Raw genomic sequence first — 23,073 nt, forward strand, 5'->3', positions numbered from 1 at the left:
ATCCATATGTTGGACAGATGTGAAATAATGATTATAATAATGACCTCAAAACATGGCAGCTTTTTAAAATGTAAGATTTGGTTTAAGACTTTTTTTTCTTGTTTGTTTCACTATCCCGAGATGGCAAATGCAGAACGGCTGGGTATATTTCTGCTCTTATTGTTTTCTCCTAGTGTTAATCTGATTAATCTGGAATTAAGTTTGCGTTTCCTGTTGTTACCGCATGTTTTCAGGTAATAATAGACTCTGACAATAGGGATTATGCTATCTAACTAATGCGTTGTGAGAGTAATCTTGACAGACTCAGACACCCCCCCCCGCCCTTCTATCACTGCAGTGGTGCAGCACACTGCATGGTGCTTCTGTCTTCAGAGCACGTTTCGGCCTGGTCGCTGGCTGGCATCTTTACTTTCATGCTTAATTACCTGCCAAGATAAACCGCCGAGGACATGGAGTCATATGATGTCCATGACATGAATATATGCAGACGGGGTGGCATGGCGCGAGTGTATACACTGCTTTGTATGTGTTTAAGCCGTATGTGTGCTTTCATTTTGTTGGATTAAGTTTGTTTTGTGACTGTTTTTGACACCAACTACACATACAGACTGTAGGGACCAAGCTTTCTGTGCCAAGTCGCTGCACTCGGTAAACACTCTGTAATAGAGCTGAAATTCTGACAAAAATAAAAGTGGCGAGAACTACTTTATTTAAAAATAATAGTTTTAGCCACTTTATCACAGGGTTTCAATGTATTTTTTATTTCTTTTTTGGTCTGTATCCTATCATTTTGGGCTTTTTGTTTGCAACCACAAGACATTTGTAGACTTAATCTTTACGGTGAGAAATTATAGTCTTTAATTTTTCATTAGCATAACATCTGTCTTCATTTCTAACATTTTGAAACCAGATGATTAATTCATTCATCAAGCAGATTAGTCAGTAATGAAAATAATCATTAGTTGCAGCCCTGCCCGACAACAGTTTTTTGTCTTTAAGCAATTTAGCAACAAACTACTCCGCTTAGACAAAACACAGCGTACATGCACTGAATCATTACTGGTTAAATGTTGAATCTGAACTGCACATTTACTGATTGGTGCAGCTTTTCATGTCCACAAACAGCAGCTGTTTACTTGGATCTCTTATCTTTAACTCGCTTTCTTTGTCTCCTTTTTCTCTTTTTCTGTCAAGCCGATGAGGAGGCCCTGAGGAAGAAGATCGCTGATGAGCTGTATAAAGACTTGAAGCAAGAGAGGGCCAAGGTAGCGCAAGAGCTGCAAGCCTGGTGAGATTAACGAACAGAAATATGGAAAATTAGTCTTTTTTTGTTGCCTTATTTTTGATTGATTGCTCAAATTAAGATTCTTGTTTTTCCTTAAAGTCAGAATTTTGGATGTTCCCTGTTTGTTGGGTATTTTGTCTATTCCCCCACCACCACCACCTTCTTCTCCTTGTGGGCCATGACAGCTGGAGTTAAGCTACTGCAGTAGTGTCAATTTCTCTTCCAGGTTTTTATAAGAAAGCTCAGACATTTTCAGATGTAACCATTTTTCACTTTCATTAATAGTCAAAAAGGTCAGCACCAGTCTTTCCGTTCCCCGCTGTTTCCAATTTACCTCTCTTCCGAAGTGCATCAGCACTTTTTTCCCCTCCCTGTGTTTCGCCCCTTCTCTCATTCTCTTCTGATCAATTAATCATGTCTGAGAAAGGGGGGCGCTATCCTGAGATAATTTCCTGGGTGTTGAGTGGGTGATTCATTAGCCCTTCCTGATGAAGAAACGCACTCTTCATGCGAGGGGCACATTCCAGTCTCCATCTCTCGCACTCCTCTTCTCCACCCTCCTTTTATTCCTTCCCTTCTCATCTATCCTTTTCTTTTCCCCCCTAAAGTAGCAGGTGTACATACCATAATGTTGGATAATCGAGTTGCTCTCTTTCTTTAATGGGCCTGGATGATGTTGAATGAACAACTGTGATGAGGCTCTAAACACGCTCTTGTACGGTATTGGGGGGTTGGGCAAATCTTTCAGAACACGAGGAGGTAGGTAGTGTTAGCCTGCCGATTAGCCTCATTTTTTTAGGCTTATTCGAGATGAGAGTGAAATTAACAAGTGGTTTTGAGAAATCATTTGTCTATTGATTTTCTTTTTCTTTTTCTGGTCATTTTTATGTAACTGCTTCCTGAAGCTCACTTATTGATGTCTGTTCACAGGAGTAAGTGCCTAAAAATTACGCCCTCCTAGCAATTAACTGAAATCATAGTTGGCTTTCAAGTCCTCAATTCTTGTTTGTGCTTGGCATGGGCTGCATTTTCTTTAGAAGTCTTAACTGAACTGGAATGGTAAACAAACAGTTACCCTCGTGTTAGTTGCATGTGTGCGTGTGCAGATTCATATTCAGATCAGTGTTTAATGTGGCCTTTTTTGCCATTTGCTTTTTCTTGGGTCCGTTCTTTGCTCATTATTTCTGTCCATTTGTATTACTGTCTATTCATGTTCCTAGTTAGCAGCTGGCAGGCAATAATACATGGAACAGCTTTTAAGGGTATTCTGGGCTTTGAAGAGAGCTTTTAAAGGGAGAACTGGCTAAGCAGTTAGTTCAGATTTCATAGGGATTATGTAGCATCTGATTCAAGCCTAGTAAAATCACATCCTGTTACATATTTACTCTACTTATGTGTGGCACTGACCGTGCCTTTTTGACTCATCAGACACGGGGACAGGTAGAAGAATAATCAACACACTAAGCACATTTTTAACTGGGTGCTGTAATAAATTGCCTTTAGGTTGTGACAGTTCAGAGACTGAATCTGCAGGGGAAACGGTCTTGAGTCATGGGCTTGGCCCCTCTGTTAAACTGTAACACAGACAGCAGAGGACAGAAGCGGTGCACCTGCGAAAGACATAAGTAAAATACAGTAGAGGCTCTTGCTTTTTATTAAAAGAGTGTTCTGGTGCAAGCATTTTTTAACTGCAGTGTGTTGGGTAACCTTTAGCAGCCTTCAGAGCTGTATTCACCAAATGGAAAATCTATCTTCATTTGGTGCACGGTGGGTGTTAATTTTAGAGCCTTTGACACCAAATGTTTCCTAGTGTAATCGGATTATAAAAGCAGTGTTTAAAAGGCAAGACTAACTGCAGCCAGTGGGGTTTGCAATGGAAAACAAATTTTCTAATTAAAAGGAGCCAGTTGAGGTGGTTCAAACAGCTGGCTAGGTTTACCTCTTGGGCATATCCTAGGTAAGATGTTTTGGGCATGTCTTACCAGGAGGAGGCCCAAGGGCAGATTTGGGCTACACAGGAGAGATTATATCTCTTGGGTGGCTTGGGAACGCTTTGGTGTCCTCCTGGAACAGCTGGAAAAAGTTGCTGGGGAGAGGGAGCTCTGGGCGTCTCTGCTTCGACCGTCATCCGTCATTTGCGTTACGGTTGTAGATTGTGATGATCTTCCTTTCTTTCCTTTGTTTTGAATTAACATAAAGTCATACTAGCAGCACCTTCTCTACTCTAAATACATATACATTTTTATCGTTGCGGTTATATCTCCTGACCTGCCTCAGGGCATTTGTTCTTTATCAGTTCAATGAAATAAGCTACGTGAACAGTGGAAGTTAAAAGCATATTTCAGGCCTGCTTATGGGGCAAATGACTGGGTGTGCATCCAAAGTTAGTGAGGGTGGTCTCGACCTGTGCAGATCCCAGTGGAAAAACCTGGAAACTATTATAATAAATGTCAAACCACATCTTTATTGATACATGCTGAGGTGTCAAAACTACTCATTGAAGGTAGAGGGGAAATCGTCAGATGTCATCTTTATGGGCAGACTAGTTAAAATGTTACATTAAAAGAAACAGACAGTACTTTTTTCTTTGTGCTTAACGCCATAGTTAAAGATTAAAAATGGCTTCCTCTTCTTTTTGTTAACATAAATTAACTTTGCTGGACATAAATAGATGAGCGGAACACATAGTCTTTTCCCCCCTCATCTGGGTTGTCAAATCATGACTAATTTGCTGTAATATTTCACCCTCTTACAGTGCAGATGTGCAGATAGTAACTACTTTACAGGTAGTATTATATTGTTAAAAACAAACGAGGCATAGTGAAGGTGGTCACTGCTGGATTGAAAGACACAGCGAGGACTCTGTAATTGTTTTCTTTTTTCCTCCTCTGGAAAATTAGACTAACAGGTAAAGTTGTGTTTTTTTTGGTGTGAAAGTGTATCAAAGCGATGCCAGCAGGACTGCTCGTTATCTCACTGCTCACTAGTTAAAGAATCCTGCAGTGAAACTGCTGCACCGCATGAATGCAGAAAAATGTAAGAATACTTGAGGAGAACGGATTTACACAAGATGTGTGATCCCAAAACGTCGAGGTCATATTCAATGCAAATAGTCGGTCAGGATGCCAGCAGAGTCGGATTTTATTCATATGATCTAATTAATTATAAGTCTTACAGATTCATTCAGGATTGAAAAAAACAAACAGAAACAGTCAAAAGCCTTGATGGATTGTCCTTTTTCCTGTGATAGCTACTTTTTGGTTACTCTCCTATTTCTCTCATTTAATATTGTTTCTTGTTTCCATTCTGCGCGGTATTCTGTTCAGGCAGATAGTTCCTGGGATATTCGAGGATCGGCGGTGTTTAGATTAGGCAGTATTTCTTGTGCTTGGCTCCGGGGCCGTAAATGAACTCCGGAGATCTGGCTTTGCATGTTTTGCTCTGGTAGGAGTGAAGGAAGAGCTCTGAGTTCTGAGTTCATTTAGGTGCAGCCTAAACTGATTTGTTGCAAGGAGCGGGTGCAGGGAGAAGATTTGCCTCTGCCGTTTCTCTGTGAGGCATCAGAGCAGAACGACTCAGAGGAAAGGATGTGAGAAGGAGGGATGAGGGTAAGAGAACTCTTACACCAACCTGACTCTGCTCTGTAACGCTCTGCATCACTGTTTCATCCAGTTCTTCTTCTGTTTCAAGTTTTCCTCCCCGTTGCCATTCTTATACTTGCACTTTAGTCTTCCTCTGTCTTTCTTTCTTTTTTCATTCTCTCCTGTATCCTTTTTATTTATATCAAACTCTCAATACTTTTCCCCCACCCCACCCTCTCACCTCCACCCTCAACCCTCTCACTGCCACCCTCCCCATGCATCAAATGCATGTGTTTGAATCTCCTAACACTCAGAGGTTAGTTGTTACAAAACTTCTTCGCATTATTTCAACATGTAGTCAAGCAGCCTGTGTTGGCTTGTGCAATATAATTGCATGTCAGACTTTTGAGTGAGAACAGTGACCTTCTCTCCGAGCTTCCGTCTTCCCACCCTGTTAACCATGCTGTCTATTAAATTCTTTATTGCTCCCAGATCAGACGCAGACGGTCTATCCTACAGATTCTAACATTTTGTTTATTTTTATCTTTTATCTTCACATCACAGACATATGCTGAAACACACACACACAAAGCTGGCACAACTTTCAAAAGACTTGTGTTGTGAGGTTATTTAGAAACAAACAAACAAAGGTCCTGAATTTGACGTGATTTGGCCCGCGTTGTTTCTGCACAGTAATTATATCCCAAATTGCATCCAAATCGACGACATTACTAGTCTGAATGCATTATGTACCGTTTCATCTTTATCACATTCTGTGAATACTGTGATGTAGCAACTTTGTAGTACTGTCACACCCACAGTAGTAATAATAACAGTAGAGATGATGAGAATAAAAGTGGTTTTCCTAATATTAGTAATCATGTATTTTGTTTAGCCCTTTTAAACAGAGCTCACAAAGACCTGCAAGCATACAAACAGAATAGAAACAGTACCGATAATGAACGACTGTACGCCCACGCCACATGCATCCAAATAATCTGTTGTTACTAAAGGACAAGATCAGAGAGGCTAAGGACAATTACAGGAGGAAGCTGGAGTGGAAACTCCAGCAGAACAGCATGAGAGAGGTGTGGAGGGGCATGAAGACCATCACTGGATTCAGGCCAACCAACAGCAGGGGAGCTGAGGGAGGTGAGAATAGAGCCAACGAGTTGAATCTGTTTTTCAATAGATTCGACACCACAGTGTCTGCTCCCACCCCCACAACCTCACCTGCAGTCAGCCTGGAATCCAGAGCCACACCACTGTGCCAGCCTCTCTCTTCACATGTTGCCTCCTGTGAGATTCCTGACACCCCTCCCCCACCCATCACCTTCACTCAATACCAGGTTGAGATGCAAATGAGGAGACTTCACTCAGGCAAGTCTGCTGGACCAGACGGAGTGAGTCCCCTTGTCCTCAAGACCTGTGCCCCCCAGCTGTGTGGAGTCTTTCATAAACTGTTTATGCTGAGTCTGAGTCTGCAGAGGGTCCCGGTGATGTGGAAGACATCATGCCTCGTCCCTGTACCAAAGACGCCTCGTCCCAGTGGCCCCCAGGATTACAGGCCCGTGGCACTGACCTCCCACATCATGAAGACCCTGGAAAGGCTCATCCTGGACCAGCTGCGACCCATAGTAAGACCACATCTGGATCCCCTTCAGTTCGCTTATCAGCCTCGTCTCGGAACAGAGGACGCCATCATCTACCTGCTCAATCGTGTCTACACCCATCTGGACCAGCCGGCGAGCACTGTGAGGGTCATGTTTTTTGACTTTTCCAGTGCTTTCAACACCATCAGGCCGACCCTCCTGGGTGATAAGTTAGCAGCGATGCAGGTGGATGCTTCTCTGGTGTCCTGGATTGTTGATTACCTGACAGGAAGACCACAATATGTACGTCTCCCACAGTGTGTGTCTGACAAGGTGATTAGCAACACAGGGGCACCACAGGGGACTGTCCTCTCCCCCTTCCTCTTCACCCTCTACACCACAGACTTCAGCCACTGCACAGAGACCTGCCATCTTCAGAAGTTTTCTGATGACTCTGCGGTGGTTGGATGCATCAGCAGGGATGATGAGACAGAGTACCGGGCTGTGGTCGACTCCTTTGTCACGTGGTGTGAGCAGAATCATCTGCAACTCAACGTGGCAAAGACCAAGGAACTGATCGTGGACTTCAGGAAGACCAGGAAACACTTGACCCCTGTTTCAATCCAGGGGGTCAGTGTTGACATTGTGGAGGACTATAAATACCTTGGAGTACACATTGACAATAAACTGGACTGGGCTAAAAACACCACAGCACTTTACAGGAAGGGCCAGAGTCGTCTCTATTTTTTGAGGCGACTGAGGTCCTTCAACATCTGCCAGAAAATGCTGAGGATTTTCTATGAGTCTGTTGTGGCCAGTGCGATCCTCTATGCTGTTGCATGCTGGGGGAGCAGGCTGAGGGTCGCAGATGCCAACAGACTTAATAAACTGATCCGTAAGGCCAGCAATGTTGTGGGGATGGAGCTGGACTCCCTCAAGGTGGTGTCGGAGAGGCGGATGCTGTCCAAGATAAAGACAATGTTGGATAACACCTCCCACCCACTCCATGACATGTTGGTCAGTCACAGGAGCTCGTTCAGTGAGAGACTGAGATTACCGAAAAGCACCACTGAACGACACAGGAAATCATTCCTGCCTGTGGCCATCTCCCTGTACAACGCATCCACTTAACACACTGTTTGCTGATACAGCTACACATGTTTCTTTTCCAACTATTTATTTATAAGTGACTTATGTATGTATGTATGTATATATATGTATATATTGTACTATTCTTAGTTAGCGTATTGTCTGTCTTGTCTTAATGTTGGTTTAAAATGGAGCACTGTAACAAAAAATAATTTCCCCCAGGGATCAATAAAGTATTCTGATTCTGATTCTGATTCTGATAATCAAACAGCTGCTAAGTTGATACTTTGAATCTAGCCAACCCCTTACACTGTAACTATCACCAGAAACTACCTGTATTATGACAAAAATAATATGGCTGGAATACCAATAATAATACCCTAAATGGACCTGTTATGCTCTGTTCCAACTCCATGTTTTAGTTTGTGCACTCTGCTAAAGTAGCTGTTTTACAGTCATGTGGATAAAGCTTTAGTTGTGAAAAACTATTAGTTCAGTTGCTTGTACACTAGAATGACATTTAGTAAGAATAACTTGAAGTAATAGTTTGTCTGTATGATTTTTATCAGGCTCCAACATCACTGTGGAAGTATGATTGGCACAGCATTTCAGTTTTCAGTGCTGAACTTCAGTTCATTGTAACACCTTGATTTTTTTTTTTTTTCAGCCATTCTGTTGTAGATTTTCTGATGTCGTTGGGATCATTGTGCTATTGCATGACCTAGTTTGGCCCAAGCTTTAGTTGTCATACAAATGGCCTCACATTTGACTCTTGAATACTTTGGTATACAGAGGAATTCATGCTTGAGTTAATAACTTAAAAGGTGCCCAGGTACTGAGGTTGCAAAACTTTTTTTTTTTTCACAGCTTTTCTGCGCATTGAAAGAGAAATTGCACACTTGATGCTCCAGACTAGTAAAATGATAAAAGGTCTGCCTTTATAGAAGTGGTCAAACTTGCTTTATCACTCACTTTATCAAGTGCATAGAAAAGGTGTGCTTAGTTTTTCCCAGAAAAGCATCCAGTCCTTCTGCAGTCCTTGGGTCTTCTTTGCTCACATCCACAGCCCTGTGTCTGAGATGACTTCAAAACTGGCATCATGCGGAGCCAATAGTTGAAAGAAACTGTTTGAAACTGAGTATTTAGAGCAAACCTGAAGTAGCACTTATTGGGAAACGTGCAGGTTAACAAGTGTCTTTAAATCAACCAATCTCGTAACGTACTGATGCTGATTTTTTTTTTTTTTTAGTGAACTTTGATATCATATGTATTTCTTGCATTTTAAAAAGCTGAGAGTATGTATGGCTGCCACTTTGATTAGGCCGCTCTCATAAATTGTAAAGAATTAAGTGTCTGTGGAACTTCTCTGTAAAATAAACTTCCTGTAAAAGTAGAACTCAAAAATAGTACTGCCAATGTAACATGTGTGAAACCTGGAAACACCTTGCAACAGTCCTTCCCTGCCCTGCCAAACAACCACACCAAATCAGCAGCTAGGTGGCAACTACACCTGAGCACTGAACCCTATACTGGAAATTCCTCAATAATTGCAGGGAGCATCTTAGAAACAATCTGTTCGCATCCCTGATAACTACTCTGACACCGAGAGCTTATAGGGCAGCACCAACTGTAAGTAAGCACCCTTACAGTTCTTTTGTTAAATAAATTCAACATGTCTTTCTCAGCATATCTGTATATGTGTGTGTGATGCAGTCATTTCAGTCTTTGATTTTCTGCATGATGAGATCTTTTCTATAGAGCTCTTTCTTTCAAATGATGCCTCTTGTAAAATTAATCATATTATTGCGAAACTACTCCTATCGCCAGTTTATTAGGCCAGTACCAATGCCATTGAACTGTAAAGCAACAACAACAAAAATCAGACATCTGGATTTCTTAGTATGGAAGCATACTGCTGATGTATTTGGTTATTTTTATTGAGTCTGTCCACTCTAGCAGCAAATCTAATATCTGTAGAATCGGTTTTAGGGAGTTTGGTTGTTAAAATGTCATTTCTAATATCATCCCAGTCTTTTAGCTTCATAAGACACTCCTGCACAGAATGATAAGCATCAGACCTCTGAACTTATTCTGCTCAGTTGGGAGTTGGAGCTCCGTTCACTTTGTCTGATAGGAGAAGAAATCAGGTGAAACTGAAAGTGTTAGCTACTGATGAGGCTTGATTGTAGCTCCTAAGACTTTTGCGATTGTGTCTTTATAGTTTTGGGTAAAGTAAGAGTGGGATAAGGCTTTTATGTTCTTTCTGCTGTTTTCTGCATTAAACCTCCCACGAAACTGATTGTCAGGGTAAGCATTTATATGTAACTCTGCTACAGTGTTTGATAGCACCCACTGTCAGGTGCGGTGTATGTGCGCGTTTGTGTGTGTCAGAGCGAGTGCATAGCTCTATAAAATATTCATAGCCAGCGTTCTGCGACATTATTCCTTACATCAATATTGCATCGGGCCTTTAAATGCTTTTGTTTCAAGGCACTTGGGTTGAGCTTGCACTGCTATGCAGGCCTGTCAGTATTCAATACTGTATTTAGACACATCTTGTGCAGATGACAGGTAGACAACAGGAAGGATTAATGGGTGAAGAGCTGAGGAGAGATAAGGATGATGACTAATGTTGAGTTAACAGGAGGCATGGATTTAAACTTTCCTTTGTTTTGATATTTGCATAAAGGTAATGATATTTAGCTGCAAAGTGCATTTTTTGAAATCTTCTTTCTACTCATTGTTTTCGACTTTTGGTTTTTGGAAAGTGTGATGACTACGGATGACTATGCACACAAAGCTTGCCTTTAATTCATTTCCAAAATCAACGTATAATTTTTCCCGTATGAACTGCCACAGATCTGATGTCTGCCAGATTTAAAAATAGTGCCCTAAAGAAGCGAAGTATTCCTTAGTCCATCTGTTCAAGGTCACCTCACGAATGTGGCGAGTTCTTTTCTTGAAAGGTCGACACAGTTCGACCCACTTGTGCTCTGTTCCTCTTCAAAATAATGATTCCTCAGTGGTTCTGACTTTCCATCTTTCTGTTTTTAAGGCTTGAGCCAGGGAACAATCAAAGCTCTGGTTACTCGGCCAAATGATTCCCTCTTTCTGTCCTGAACCTGGCCAAACATCATCCACTTATCCTCCAAAGACATGATATTCTTCCCTTCTCCTGCACTCTGTACGTGTTGTTTTTTTCTCTCTCTCCCTCTCCGTCTGTGGTTCAACCATTCTCTACCTCAAAGCCCCCTCTCTTCCTCCTAGTGTCAATCTTCTACAGTCGAATGAAAAATGCGTCCAATATCCCAGAGACAGGGCAATAATGACTGGAAAGCAATAGAGGTGAAGCAGACAGATAGCATCCTGCTAGTGATAGCAGTCTTTGCTTGGGTTAGCAGTTGTGAGGAAGTCGGTTAAAAAAAAAAGATTTTTTTGCTGGGCTGTCTATTTTCTTGGCCCTCTTTCTTTCTTTTGTTCATATGGTAGCTTTTGATACTTTGTCAGGATCTCTTGTAGGTGATATGAATTGCTTACATTTTTTAGTTCACCTACTCCCATGGAAAAACAATATTTCATAGAACAACACAAACCACGCTATTTTAAAGTTTCCTTATCATCTATTGAAGAACTTATGAACCTTTTTTACATGGCAAATGGCAAACGTCTCATTGGGTACATTTTTACTGAATTCTATTCTCCTAAAAGTGTCGGACTTGTCATGTCCTAAATGTGAAATTTGTAGCTTTTAGTGGCCCACGTGACTGAAACCAAACCCTTTTTCTTGAGTGATATTCAGTCAGTCATGTGTAGGGATGGGTACCGGTGTCCGGTGCCATGATGGCACCGGTTCTGACATAAACGGTAGTAACCAGACCGAAAAGCAGCGCACATTTCGGTGCTTTATTTCGGTGCTTTTTTTCCCTGAGCTGTGACACACTTCTAGCCAATCATTTTACGTTTCCGAGGATAGTAGGCGGGCCCAGGTACGTACGTTCTTTTATGTAGAGCTACAGATTAAAAATGCCCAAGGCAAAGCGGTCAAAAGTCTGGCTGTACTTCACAGCAAAATATGCAAACTCAGCAGCAACAAGTGCTTTAAGCTGATACTGTGATACTGTCAAAGGAAGTAACACCTCGAATCCGATGAAACACCTGGCGACGCATAGCGTTTTTTTTTTTTTAAAAGCCGAGAAATGCGCTGTATTTGATGGCAGCAGCAGCCGTTCTTCTCTGCGTGAGTAGCTTAATGTTGTTCGTGTGTAATTTACGTTGAGTAGGCTAACCACGTTATTACATTAATGCATGTAAGGTGAACTAGCAAACATCATCATAGCTACATGCGGCTGTCTTCTTGTTTGAAGGCAGATACTCCCTTCACCCTGGCCAAAAAGGCTAAAATGACCAAAGAAAAAGTGGAAAACAGTTAAACATGAGAGGTTTTTGGACAAAGTTTGTATTTTTTCCATTGTTTAAGCACTGCTTCCAGCTAAGAGTGATACCATATATGCCCCATAGCTGCAGAAAAGGCTAACATTGTTATCTTTTTACAAAAAACTAGCTGACCATGAGAGGTTTTTGGACCAATTTTGTGTTCTCCATTCTTTAAGCACCGGTTTGAGCACCGTTTGAGCACCGGCACCGTTTCAAAAGTACCGATTTGGCACCGGTATCGGATAAAACCTAAACGATACCCATCCCTAGTCATGTGTCATAGTTTTAGCAATAGCTTGTTGGATAAAGGTAGCTTAGGTGCATTAGCAGTGCAAGCAGGGAAGCGTGGATCGGAGGGGAAATGGTGAATGTAAAAGGCCATTAGGAGGCACCCTGTGTGTCTGTGTGTGCGTGAGTCGGAGCCTGATGATGGATGGAGTCTGCTGACGTGTGCAGCCCAGTGGACTGTGAGACTGGACATGGCTGGTCTCTCTCCATCTCTTTCTCTCACTCTGTGCTTCACTTCTTCTTTGCTTCACTTCCTCAGGGCCAAACATGTCATGTCGCCACTGCTCACACACTCTCCTTACTTTTGTCTCTCTTGCAGGCTTTTCATCTGGGTCCCCATGTAACCTGACTTTATTCAACATTTAATGGTATTGCAGCTTTTAGACATCATACATACTTTAATTAGCCCGACCTACCCATCATTTCCTCAAAGCCGAGGTCTTGGAATGGTCAGTCAAATCTGTCCATCGTGGTTGTCGAAATGTTCGGTGTATTCACAAGTGAATGAAGAGATAATGTGATTCTTTTGAAATGGAATAAAAGATGAAATCCTATCAGGTGTTTGTAATGTCAAGAAAGTATAACCATGAGTTGAGGAAGCCACCCATGACTCTCACTATACACTTGCTTTGTAGGATGATCCATTTAAATTATCATAATGAGCCATAATGCACAAACCTGATGAGTCTGTAAATGAGTCATTTAACTTTTCTGTACTTGAATTCTTGTGAAGATATGAAATAAAATGGGAAGAACTACTTATTCTGATGAATCCCAATTTAGAAACACCTGCTGTGATTTTAACAATGTCTCCTCGTTGCTTATCATACAATAAGAGATGAGTGAGACCTCTGCTGAGGTTTGTAGATGGCTGATTCATATGCGGAGGAATTTGTTTTGACTCATTTTCATTCACGTCAAGAGTGTTTTTCAGGGCTTTCTTTGGATTTTTGTGATGCAGATGTTTGTTAACATCCTCACCATCTTCTTTCAGTCTGTCATAATTCAGATTGCCTCTCGCTCTGTCTGTTCTGTTTATTTTACCTTGCTGTGACTGTTTGATTCCGAGCAGAGGAAGACTTTCAGGGTTTCAGGGATGTTCCTCCTTATTCAATCAAGCACACTGTCACTGAATAGGGAGTGCGTTGCTAGGCAACTATGAGAACCCAGGGACAGGGTTCAAACGGTGGTCCTGTGTCTGCGGAGTGCATACTGCCTCAGTCTATGCTACTGCTTCATAAGGTTGATGTTCCTTTTTTGTGGTTAAATGCTAGCGTTTTCTATTTATTTACTGTAAAGTCACTCTTTAGCTTCACTATAAAGAATTGATAAACTCTGATAGACATCTGATAAATGGTTTCAGTTTCACTTGACTGTGAATTTTATAACTTTTTATTTTTGATTTACCCTTACTTTTCAAAGCTGTCCTTTTTGTGGAATAGCAAAAACATGAGTATGGATCAACCTTCAAAGCTGAAAAAAATGAGCCCACATGAAATTGGCAAACAGTGCAGTTCCTTGATTTGCCATGTGAGGCTGGCTCCAAAAGCAAGTTAGTTTATAGGCCGTGTTAAAATGTAAATACACTGTTTACAGCCTGTCACAAAAAATAATTTTGGTCTGTGTAGGAAATTCTTTCTTCCTAGTGTGGAAAATGTAATTATTCAGAGTTATAATTAATTATTATTGTTAGAAATGTACTGGCTAGGAGGTAACCACTTATTCCACTTATTTAATTCTGGTCACTGGATTGGACTCTATTATGGTTTTTGGTGTTCGTGTCTTTTGAGCATGTAATGTTATCATTATGGCCAAAATGCTAAAATCAAGTTTTCAAAATCTGACTTTGCAAACCGGTGGGTGACGTTGCGGTGGCTACTTCTGTCTTTTACATACAGTCTATGGATTTATGGATGTATGTTTGATTAAAATAAAATTCATATACAGAAATATTTGCCAATATCTACTGTTTGCTTCACTAGCACCGTATTTACATTTGAGACCTTTTAATTGTTTTCAGAACTCCTTGTCATGTGAATATAAGTAGTCTTGTAAACACTGAAGAAGCTCATTTGTTGTGGCTTGATCTTAATAAACATAGAAAACTGGATTTTGAAGCGCCACATATACAGACGTGTTGTATCAATGTAACAGATTTTCTCTCCCTAATGTGGAAGCATGTATGAATGTACAGTAAGCTAAATTATGCTAATCATGCTAATTTATACATGAAATTATGGCATTTAAGTGGTTTTAAAGGTGTAGAAATGTTTGACTTTTTTTTTTTTTTGATGATACACAGGGTGGAGGCAGAAAAGGCCCGGGCATCAACACAGGCACATGCTGAGGCTAAGTCCCAAGTGCATGGTGAAGTGTCCAGGCTCCTGTCTGAACAGCGAGCTGCGGTCCAAGAGAGCCTTCAGCAGGCTTTCATACGGGAGAGGATTGCTGCTGAGGATGAGAAGCTCCGTGCTCACTTATTAGTAAGTCCTTGAAAAAAAGTAGTTAATATGTTGCTGTAAATCTGGCAATTTCATTGTATCTTGCTAACAGTTTCATGCATCTTAAAATGCACATGAATCTAAATCTGCACCATGACCAACACTGGCATTAAAACATGGTGGCTAGAGCTTTTCTGTGTTTGAGTTTGCACGTGCTCTCTCTGAGTGCTTAAGGTTCATTCTGACTGTGAAAACACACGTAGGTTAGATTAATTTGCTGTTAGGCAAGTGTGAATGTGACCACTAATGGCTGTGTTAGCTTTATGTCTGATTGCTTAGCTGTACAGGACATGCCCTGCCTTTTGAACAGTGTCAGCTGGAACTGGCACAGGAGTGTTGTGCAGTGTCAAACAAACTAGAGATGGCACGATACCACTTTTTTATGTCCGATACCGATATCATAAATTTAGATATCTGCCGATACCGATATGAATCTGATATAGTGTGTTTTTTAATCAATCAAATGTAATCAACTTTAATTTGATGCAGGGTGAAATTTTTTTTTAAATGAGAATAAGAAAGAAAAGTATGTCTTTGTGCCCCCTTTTCCCTGTTAATGCCCTATCGGCCCCCCTGGCTAAACTTTGCTAGATCCGCCCCTGCACAGTTACCAACCGTCAGCTACTTAGAAAAAGATCCTGGTGTAGAAAGTAATATTAAATAAATTCTAACAACAGCTTATCAAGCTTAAACGTGCTGCTGTTGTTCAGCCGCTGGTTTCCTCTTTCTGGTGCAAAGTGGGCCAAAAACAAAGAGAGACAGACTCACGACAGAAAAGCCGATCAGCTGATCATTAATCAGTTTCACGATTGAAGTAGCAGCAGGAGAGGGAGGGAGAGAGAAGAGGCAGTCGCTCCATATATCGGTTGTTAAGCTTAACATGGGAATGCTTTACAAACATTACACACTTGCTTTACTTCTCTCTGGGATAACTTCCTGGAGATGAAATGCTGGTTGAGGCTACAAATACACACAACCGCTCTATCACCTGAGCACACTGCTCCGACATGCTACGGTTATGAGCCGAGTTACGCCATGTCGCAAGTTTTGTGAGGTGCTTTTTTGATATTTAATGGATTGGATTACATTTTTTATTTCTCGTCGATATCCGATCCAGTAATTTAGGTCAGTATCGGACCGATACCGATACGTAATATCGGATCGGTCCATCTCTAAAACAAACTGCTGTTTTGTTAAAGACACCTTGTGCATTCCAGAGATATGCACAAGGTGTCACTTTGGTGTGTTTCCCATGGCAGATTGGGTTATAGCTGTTGTTAGAGGAAGTTTGTTCTTGTCCGAAATAATAGTCATGTTTGATGGATGGATGGGGATGTGTGTGCATGTATCTCATCACTACAGTTCAAAAAGAAGAAATTGTATAGACTTGTATTTTCAGAGGAGAGGATTTTTTTTAAAATCACAGTTCCAAAGATACATACTTAATCTATTACAGCATGGCTTTATAGTAGAAGAATTTAGATGTTGAACTGTCTGCAGTCCAGACCTTTCACCAACCCTCATGAAAAGAATAACAGCTGGAACCCTCTGTTAGACAAGAATGGGACAACAGCCCTCTCCCAAAAGTCCAGCAGCTGTTCTCCTGAGTTCCCAGTTTACTAAGTGTTATTAAAAGAAGAGGGAATGCTTCAGATTGGTAAACTTTGCCTTGTCCCACCTTTTTTGAAATGTGTTGCAAATTCAAAATGACCTTCTGTTTTTGTTTTTTTTTCTCGGTTTAAACATTTGTTACGTTTGCTGCGTTCTACTGCGAATAAAATCTGGGTTCATTTTCATTAATCATTACATCTTCTTTTTATTTACATTTCACACAGCGTCCCAACTATTTTGGAATTGAGGTAGTACATAAAGGGTCCCATTTTATTTTCACACATTGCTGCTCTGTCACACACATTTGCACTCTGAAGTGAACCTTTTGGCGGTTACGCAGAGCATAAGTGGTACAGCGACAAATGTTAGGCTGTGAGCATCACCGTGAGCAGCAATTCATAGAATATATTCCTTTTCTACCCATTCTCAACACTGTATATATCAAAGCTTTTTCTGCATTATAAAAACTCATAGCACGGTGTCACAGCACGGCTTACACTTTAAACATAGTACAGTAAGTAAACAGCTCTTTGCTGTAGATATTGTTGTCCTCTTTTTAAATCTCGGCCTGTTCATCCTGCTGCCGTTATGAAATTTACCTTCATTTTGAGCTGCCTGTGTCTTTATTTCCTGCAAATTGCCCTTGTAAACATTGTCAGATGAGCATCCTTTACCACACACAAACACACACACACACACACACACACACACACACACACACACACACACACACACACACACACACACACACACACACAGGCAGTGTATTATTTTCAAAAAGAAAACACATTTTCCCTGGAGTGTGTCTGCTGTTTACAAACCTATGTTATTGATTATATAGCTCATTTCACACGTTCATCGGCGTAATAGAAAAATGAATCCTTTTGTTGAGAGAGAGAGAGAGAGGACGAGAGAAGCGTTGACGTGATTCCTAGCCGCGGGACAAGTGTATGAGGGATCCTTCATTTGGAACTGCTGAGATCGAAAGTTAAAAAATAAACAAAGGTGATGAGCGAGAGAGATGGTGAGGATGGGAGACTTATGATGCGATGTGCTTTTCCATTCAGCCTCTGTGAAGAAAACGGTTTCAGTCATAAGTTTTCTGTAATTTAATTTCTGTTGTTTTCATGGGGAGGAAGGCAGGACAAATGAGAGGCAGGATGCAGTTAAAGGAAAGGAAGGACAAGAAGTTAACACCTTTTACTGTACATATGGAGCAGCAGCGTAGGGGGTGGTGCGTCTTACTGAACTGTCACAGAGGAAAGTCCTTGTGCGTATCTTTGCCCGTATCTTCCTGAAGTAATAACTCCCTACATTTAAGAGAACTTTTCCTTAAAGCTGTGAAGTTATTGCTTGTAGCCCCAAGGCTAACCTAAGGCCGTTAGGAGCCTTTGAAACTACAGATAGATAACTCTGCAATAGCTTAGCATTCAGCAGCAGCCAGAGCGTACACACAGTCGTTTTCACTCTTTGTTCCGTTCTTTGTAAGCTATATTTTCTGCATAAATTCACTTGATAGTTGCTATTCCCCTTCCAGTTTGTCTCTCCTTCCTTTAAAGCAGACATAATGCAGCTAAAGAATCTTCGTCAGAAGGTTTTACTGTTTTAAAATTGCGTATGTGTGTGCGCCTGTGATAATTTTCTTCCGTTCGAGCATTCTTTTGGAGTGCTGGAGTTTTAATAGAATGTGACGGGTTATCAGTGGAGGCGCAGCGCCGTTCGCACCACTCATGTAATTGTCAAGTCAGACGCTTGCACGCAGCCAATGTTCTTTTCAACTGGAAATGGACTTTTGCATTTTAAAAGACAGCCTCTCGCCCAAGACGTCTCCCACCCATTGTCATTTTACTCCGTGTTTGTCAAACTCCGGGATTGTCTACTACCCACAGTGAGCTCACCTTTGATGAAACATTAAACAAGTTGTGTTGCGTTGGGTCCATCCCCTGCCTGTCTGTCTTTAAGCCCATCGATGTCTTTGTGTGACATATTTTTTTGTTAACAAAAGAAAAATCAAATGCTAAGATGGTCAATTTAAAATGTCAGCAAATAAGTGTATTGAATCGTTTAATTTCTTTCTCAAATGTATTGTTTTTAACTACTCTTCAGATCATCCAGTTGAGCAACTCTGCACAGATTACCCATCGAATTAAATTTGCATTGATGTTAAGAGCATAAGTATCAGTAATTTAAAAGAGAAACTAGTTCCAAAGGCAGGACAAAGTCAATAAGTTTATTAAGAAAGAGCTCTCGGGTGAGGTTATGGGTAAGTAGGGCTGTTCGATATAACGATATATATATATCGGATGACGATATAAAAACGGCAATATTTTTTCATCGTTTTGATGGTCACTGTAGTGACTATATTAATTTCTTAAAGTTCTCTCTTTCTCTTATATTTAATATAACCACACTATGGATGGACAAGCGCCTGTTTTTATGCGTTGTGGTTAGCAACAATGACGGTAACAGCATCACGTGTCCGCTTCTTTATGTTCCACATAAACCTTTCACAATAAAGTTCAAGATCCTGTTGAGACTTTTCAAAATAAACTGAATCACGTGAAAGAGTAGATTCTTTACGGATGAGAAGTAAAAAAGAGCCGCCCGGTGCTAAAAAATAAACCTTAGACTCAAACGTTAGAACAGGCTTTTCCCCGCAGCACGCTGTGTAATAAATACTCACAAAGAAAACGGCGGCCGTTACAACTTATGTCTAAAAATGTATAGTTTCATGCATCGGTTAAAACACTCGACTCCAGCTACATGACGCGCAGCTGGAAACACTTCCCGCAAGTCGAGCTGCCCGAGATTCACAGAATTTACAGGAAATGTTAAATTTTTGTGATATGAGATTATGGTCACATCGCACAGCCCTATGGGTAAGCATAGATTATGTTGGCTGAGGGAACCTTTTCACAGTGATTTTTCAGTCTTTATTGCACTAGTCTTCTTCACACCACATGTATTGCCTTGTAGGGTTCTAAAAAAGTTGACACTTTGACTTGATTTTCAGGAGATCAGTAAAGCTCGTTTAGCTATTTGCAATTATTCAGTTGTCACATTTTCAGGATTTTGCCGTCGAAGATACTGGAAGTATCAGTTTTGTTGACATCGTTAGTGACAACCCTATTAACTTTTAGGATTTATTCATTTGGTTTAGTGGTTCATGAGTTTTGAATCCCCCTCATATTTGCTTTTATACACTATTTATCTTCTTGATTTATCCTCATTCCACAAAAAGTGCTTTGTTACTGAATTGACTGTTAATTTTGATGTTGTAAGTCATTTGCACAGCCATTTGACATGCACAGTATATATAATACGTGTTTTGGCTTTAAGTCTAGTGTTGACTGGATATGTTCAGAGTGAGTTATAGATACCATTCTGCTGTTTTCCCAGAAAAAAAATTGACTTGTTGTTGAAAATTACCAGCACAAGTAAGAATGTTTTGAAAACTGCTGGATTTATTTTAGCCCACTGGCATATCTGGTGTCAAGAGAAATGAGAGTGTACTTTTTTTCAGCATTGTAGAAAGTGAAATAGTTGAGCGTCGGCTACATGAGTAAACATTGCATCTGTCATCAATCAATCTAGCTGTCCGATGGTGGAAGACTTTTTATTCTTTGTTGATTTAATATGGGAGGAAGAAAGAAGAAGAAAACATGACAAGAGAAGAGAAGAACTTGAGCAAAAAAGTGACAACAGCATGCGATCTTAAACTTAAAGAATAATCTGACTTAAATATTAAGCCAGAAAAAGATGTGTTTATGCTTAAAATGAATTTCAGAATGTTTCATTTAGATGTAAGCTGACCTGAACCCTGCTCCCATGTTCGCTGCCACTGAAAAACCCTTTGTCTATGGCAGCAGTAGCTCTTTGTCCAGCATAGTATTGATTTGTCCCCCTCATTAAGATACAGGTCACGGTGAGCAGCAGAACACCATACATTCCCTCTTCTACTTCACACACAATGAGAGCGGCGTTGTGAGCAGTTATGCCTCCCCATGCTCACCTATAATAGCCATAACCTTCACAACCATTGCTGCACCAATTACAGAGACACTTCTTCTGGAGATTTGCCCCAAGACATTGGGTTAGACTAAGGTTTGGTTTCATTTTAGGTTTTATTGATTTAGATTTAGCTTTATTTGGTCTGGATCCTGACTTCCAGTAATTGATTTATAATTCACTGTTGTTATTTATATACCAAGGGAAACAAGATTAAGAAATAAATCCCAGTTTGTTTTGGGAATCTTTTAAGGAAGGCATGAACAATTACCATTGTTTTTAGCATTTAATTATTCTTTTCATTTCTATCTGCTGTTTTTGTTCTTCTTTTACTGCTTTTACTTTATTTGAACGTTGCATTTTCAATCCAGCGGAAAAAAAATGTTGTTGAATGACCGCTTATCTGCAAAAACCTATTATGTGTGTCTAAACATGACATTGAATGCAACCAGCTATATTTTATGATAAATAACGAGTGTAACCAGGATACTCTGCAGCACCCTGGTGGGATTGCTTGTCTTTCCCGTCCCCGTCAGGGTGACTGGCAGCAGTCAGGCAGCAAGTCTACCGGTAATTGAAACTTCACAGTAGTGTAGGCAGGGGTGTGCGTTGTCATCGACACTGCTGGGTTTCTGGGGTTCTGTTGTCGGAGGGGAACATGTTCACTGTCAGCGATCACACGTGTTCTGCCACTCTGGGGGGGGGGGGCACAGCACAGGAAGAGGGAACACTGGAATTGTGTTGATAAAATCTGTTCCTGTGTGGACTGGGTGTTTTCTTTAATAAACAATAAATGAGCAGACGTAATTACTGTTGAGATAATTCAGTATTATGCTTAGTTATATTCTTAATGCTCTTATTCACTCAGTTGACGGTTGCTTGTCCAAAGGAGAACAAATATTTAAGATTGGAGATTAAACTGGCTGTAAGTAAGTGACAAAGCCTCTTGATTCATACTGAAAAGCTAAATCATAACACTTATTGTTTTAACTCGCACTTGCTGGGTAACCTAATGAATGCAGTTTCTTCTCATCATGTGTTCACTTGACATATTAATGTGGAAGAACTGTGATCGGGAGCTTAATGTAGTAGAGATGGCTTAACCATAAACCTGAATTGGATAACAGTTCAATTAGTGCTTAATTGAAAAGGCATTAACAATGAGTAATATGTCCTCCTTTTTAGTGGGTACCAGCTGAAGGAAAAGCAGAAAAGCCCAGTATATAAATCAACATGAATATAATTGTGTCCTTAGTTACTGACAGAGCTGTGCTTTTGGCAGAGATCTACACAGACATGGCCTGAATGAGTCACAGAAGTCTTATTCACAGTGTGCGTCCATCTGTCACTCCACGCATCTGTGTTTTAATACAATCATAGACCTTCGCTGTCCCCTCTTTTGATTTTCAACGACTTTGCTCCCTGCAGAGCTAAACCGGTCTTGTGGTCTATCAATCACTTGGTCATAGCGTCTCACTCAGGCACAGACTCTAACCCTAAGGCAGGCTTTTCAATCAAAGCAAGAGTCATCAATCTTTTCAAGCTTTAAACAGTTGTTTGGGTGGGGTAATGTTTTGTCTGCTGTAATCAAACTAGTCCAAAACACTCAAATTTTTCATTTGTTTAACTTTTTATTCCACCCCGATGACCTGTAGCACAAAGCTGGAAACCCTAACCTTAAATCTACTGCAGGATTGCATTAGCTTTAGCTGAAGGATAACAAATGAACAAACAAGCAAAAGTGAAGACTCTTATTGAGTTGCATGCTTATCAACTATATCACTGATGATTTTACTGGCTCTTACCGAAAAAGAAACATATCAGTCAATATTTCATAATATTGTATTTTTAGATTCCCATTATAGGTTTTAAAAATCCTATATCGGTAATAGTATTTAAAAATGGGTATATCATGTATATAATTGAAGAGACTCTCATGCAATTCACATTTTTAAAGTTTTCAAATCACAAATGATTATATACATTGTTAACAAACATTCAGTATTATCAGTAAGATTTAATAAATGAACCGTAGTATTAATGATGGATAGTTTCTAGACATCCATTTCTAGGCATGCCTTATCCCATATAGGCATTTAAAGCTGCTTTACTTTGCCCATAGTAGTTGCTCATCTGCAAGAAGCTTTACAACCCACCACTACAGCTTATTTTTGATTCTATTACTGCCTTAATAAATGCTGTTTTCTGCTGTTCTGGGGTCTTGCTGGGGCTCTCTCCCTCTGCCTCTGGCTTTGTGTGTATACAGGCCAGGAGGTGTGCTCACAATGCCTTGATATTTCCTTGTACTGTGTGAACGTGGAAGGGTGGGAGACAAAATGGAGCAATGCTGCCAGATATAAATTTACCACAGATGAAAATAACAATCTGGTGTTAACTAGTGTTCCTGACTGAACTTAGACATAGGTACAGCCTGGTTGTATTTCATGCCAGTTTTTGTCACCTTTGCTTAAAGCTGTATGTGCAGTAAAAGAAAACAACAGATATGGAGATGAGAGAGAAATTGCAACATGTGCAGATATTCTGTTCAGAGCCTCATCCCACCCATCAGCCCTGTAGCTGTTTATCAGTCTTTTGTCACTCCTTCTGTTTCCATCTTTATCTCTGTCTTTCGTACACGCACACAAACACTCAGATATACACATTCCAGCCGGTAATGCGATGTT

At 40.5% G+C, this 23,073-nt stretch overlaps 1 protein-coding gene across 1 annotated transcript in view; it reads left to right on the forward strand.

Moving 5' to 3' along the window:
- chchd3a (coiled-coil-helix-coiled-coil-helix domain containing 3a) overlaps window positions 1-23,073 on the forward strand; it is an 85,086-nt gene that overhangs the window by 9,021 nt on the left and 52,992 nt on the right. The window contains exons 4-5 of the mRNA XM_085386703.1: window positions 1,195-1,288; window positions 14,572-14,752. Coding sequence (XP_085242829.1) covers window positions 1,195-1,288; window positions 14,572-14,752 — 275 coding nt within the window. The remainder of the gene's footprint in view (window positions 1-1,194; window positions 1,289-14,571; window positions 14,753-23,073) is intronic.

Source organism: Rhamphochromis longiceps, linkage group LG17 (assembly GCF_057381845.1).
Source record: "Rhamphochromis longiceps isolate RC_006_pf linkage group LG17, R_longiceps_female_GT1.1, whole genome shotgun sequence".
Lineage (NCBI taxonomy): Eukaryota > Metazoa > Chordata > Actinopteri > Cichliformes > Cichlidae > Rhamphochromis > Rhamphochromis longiceps.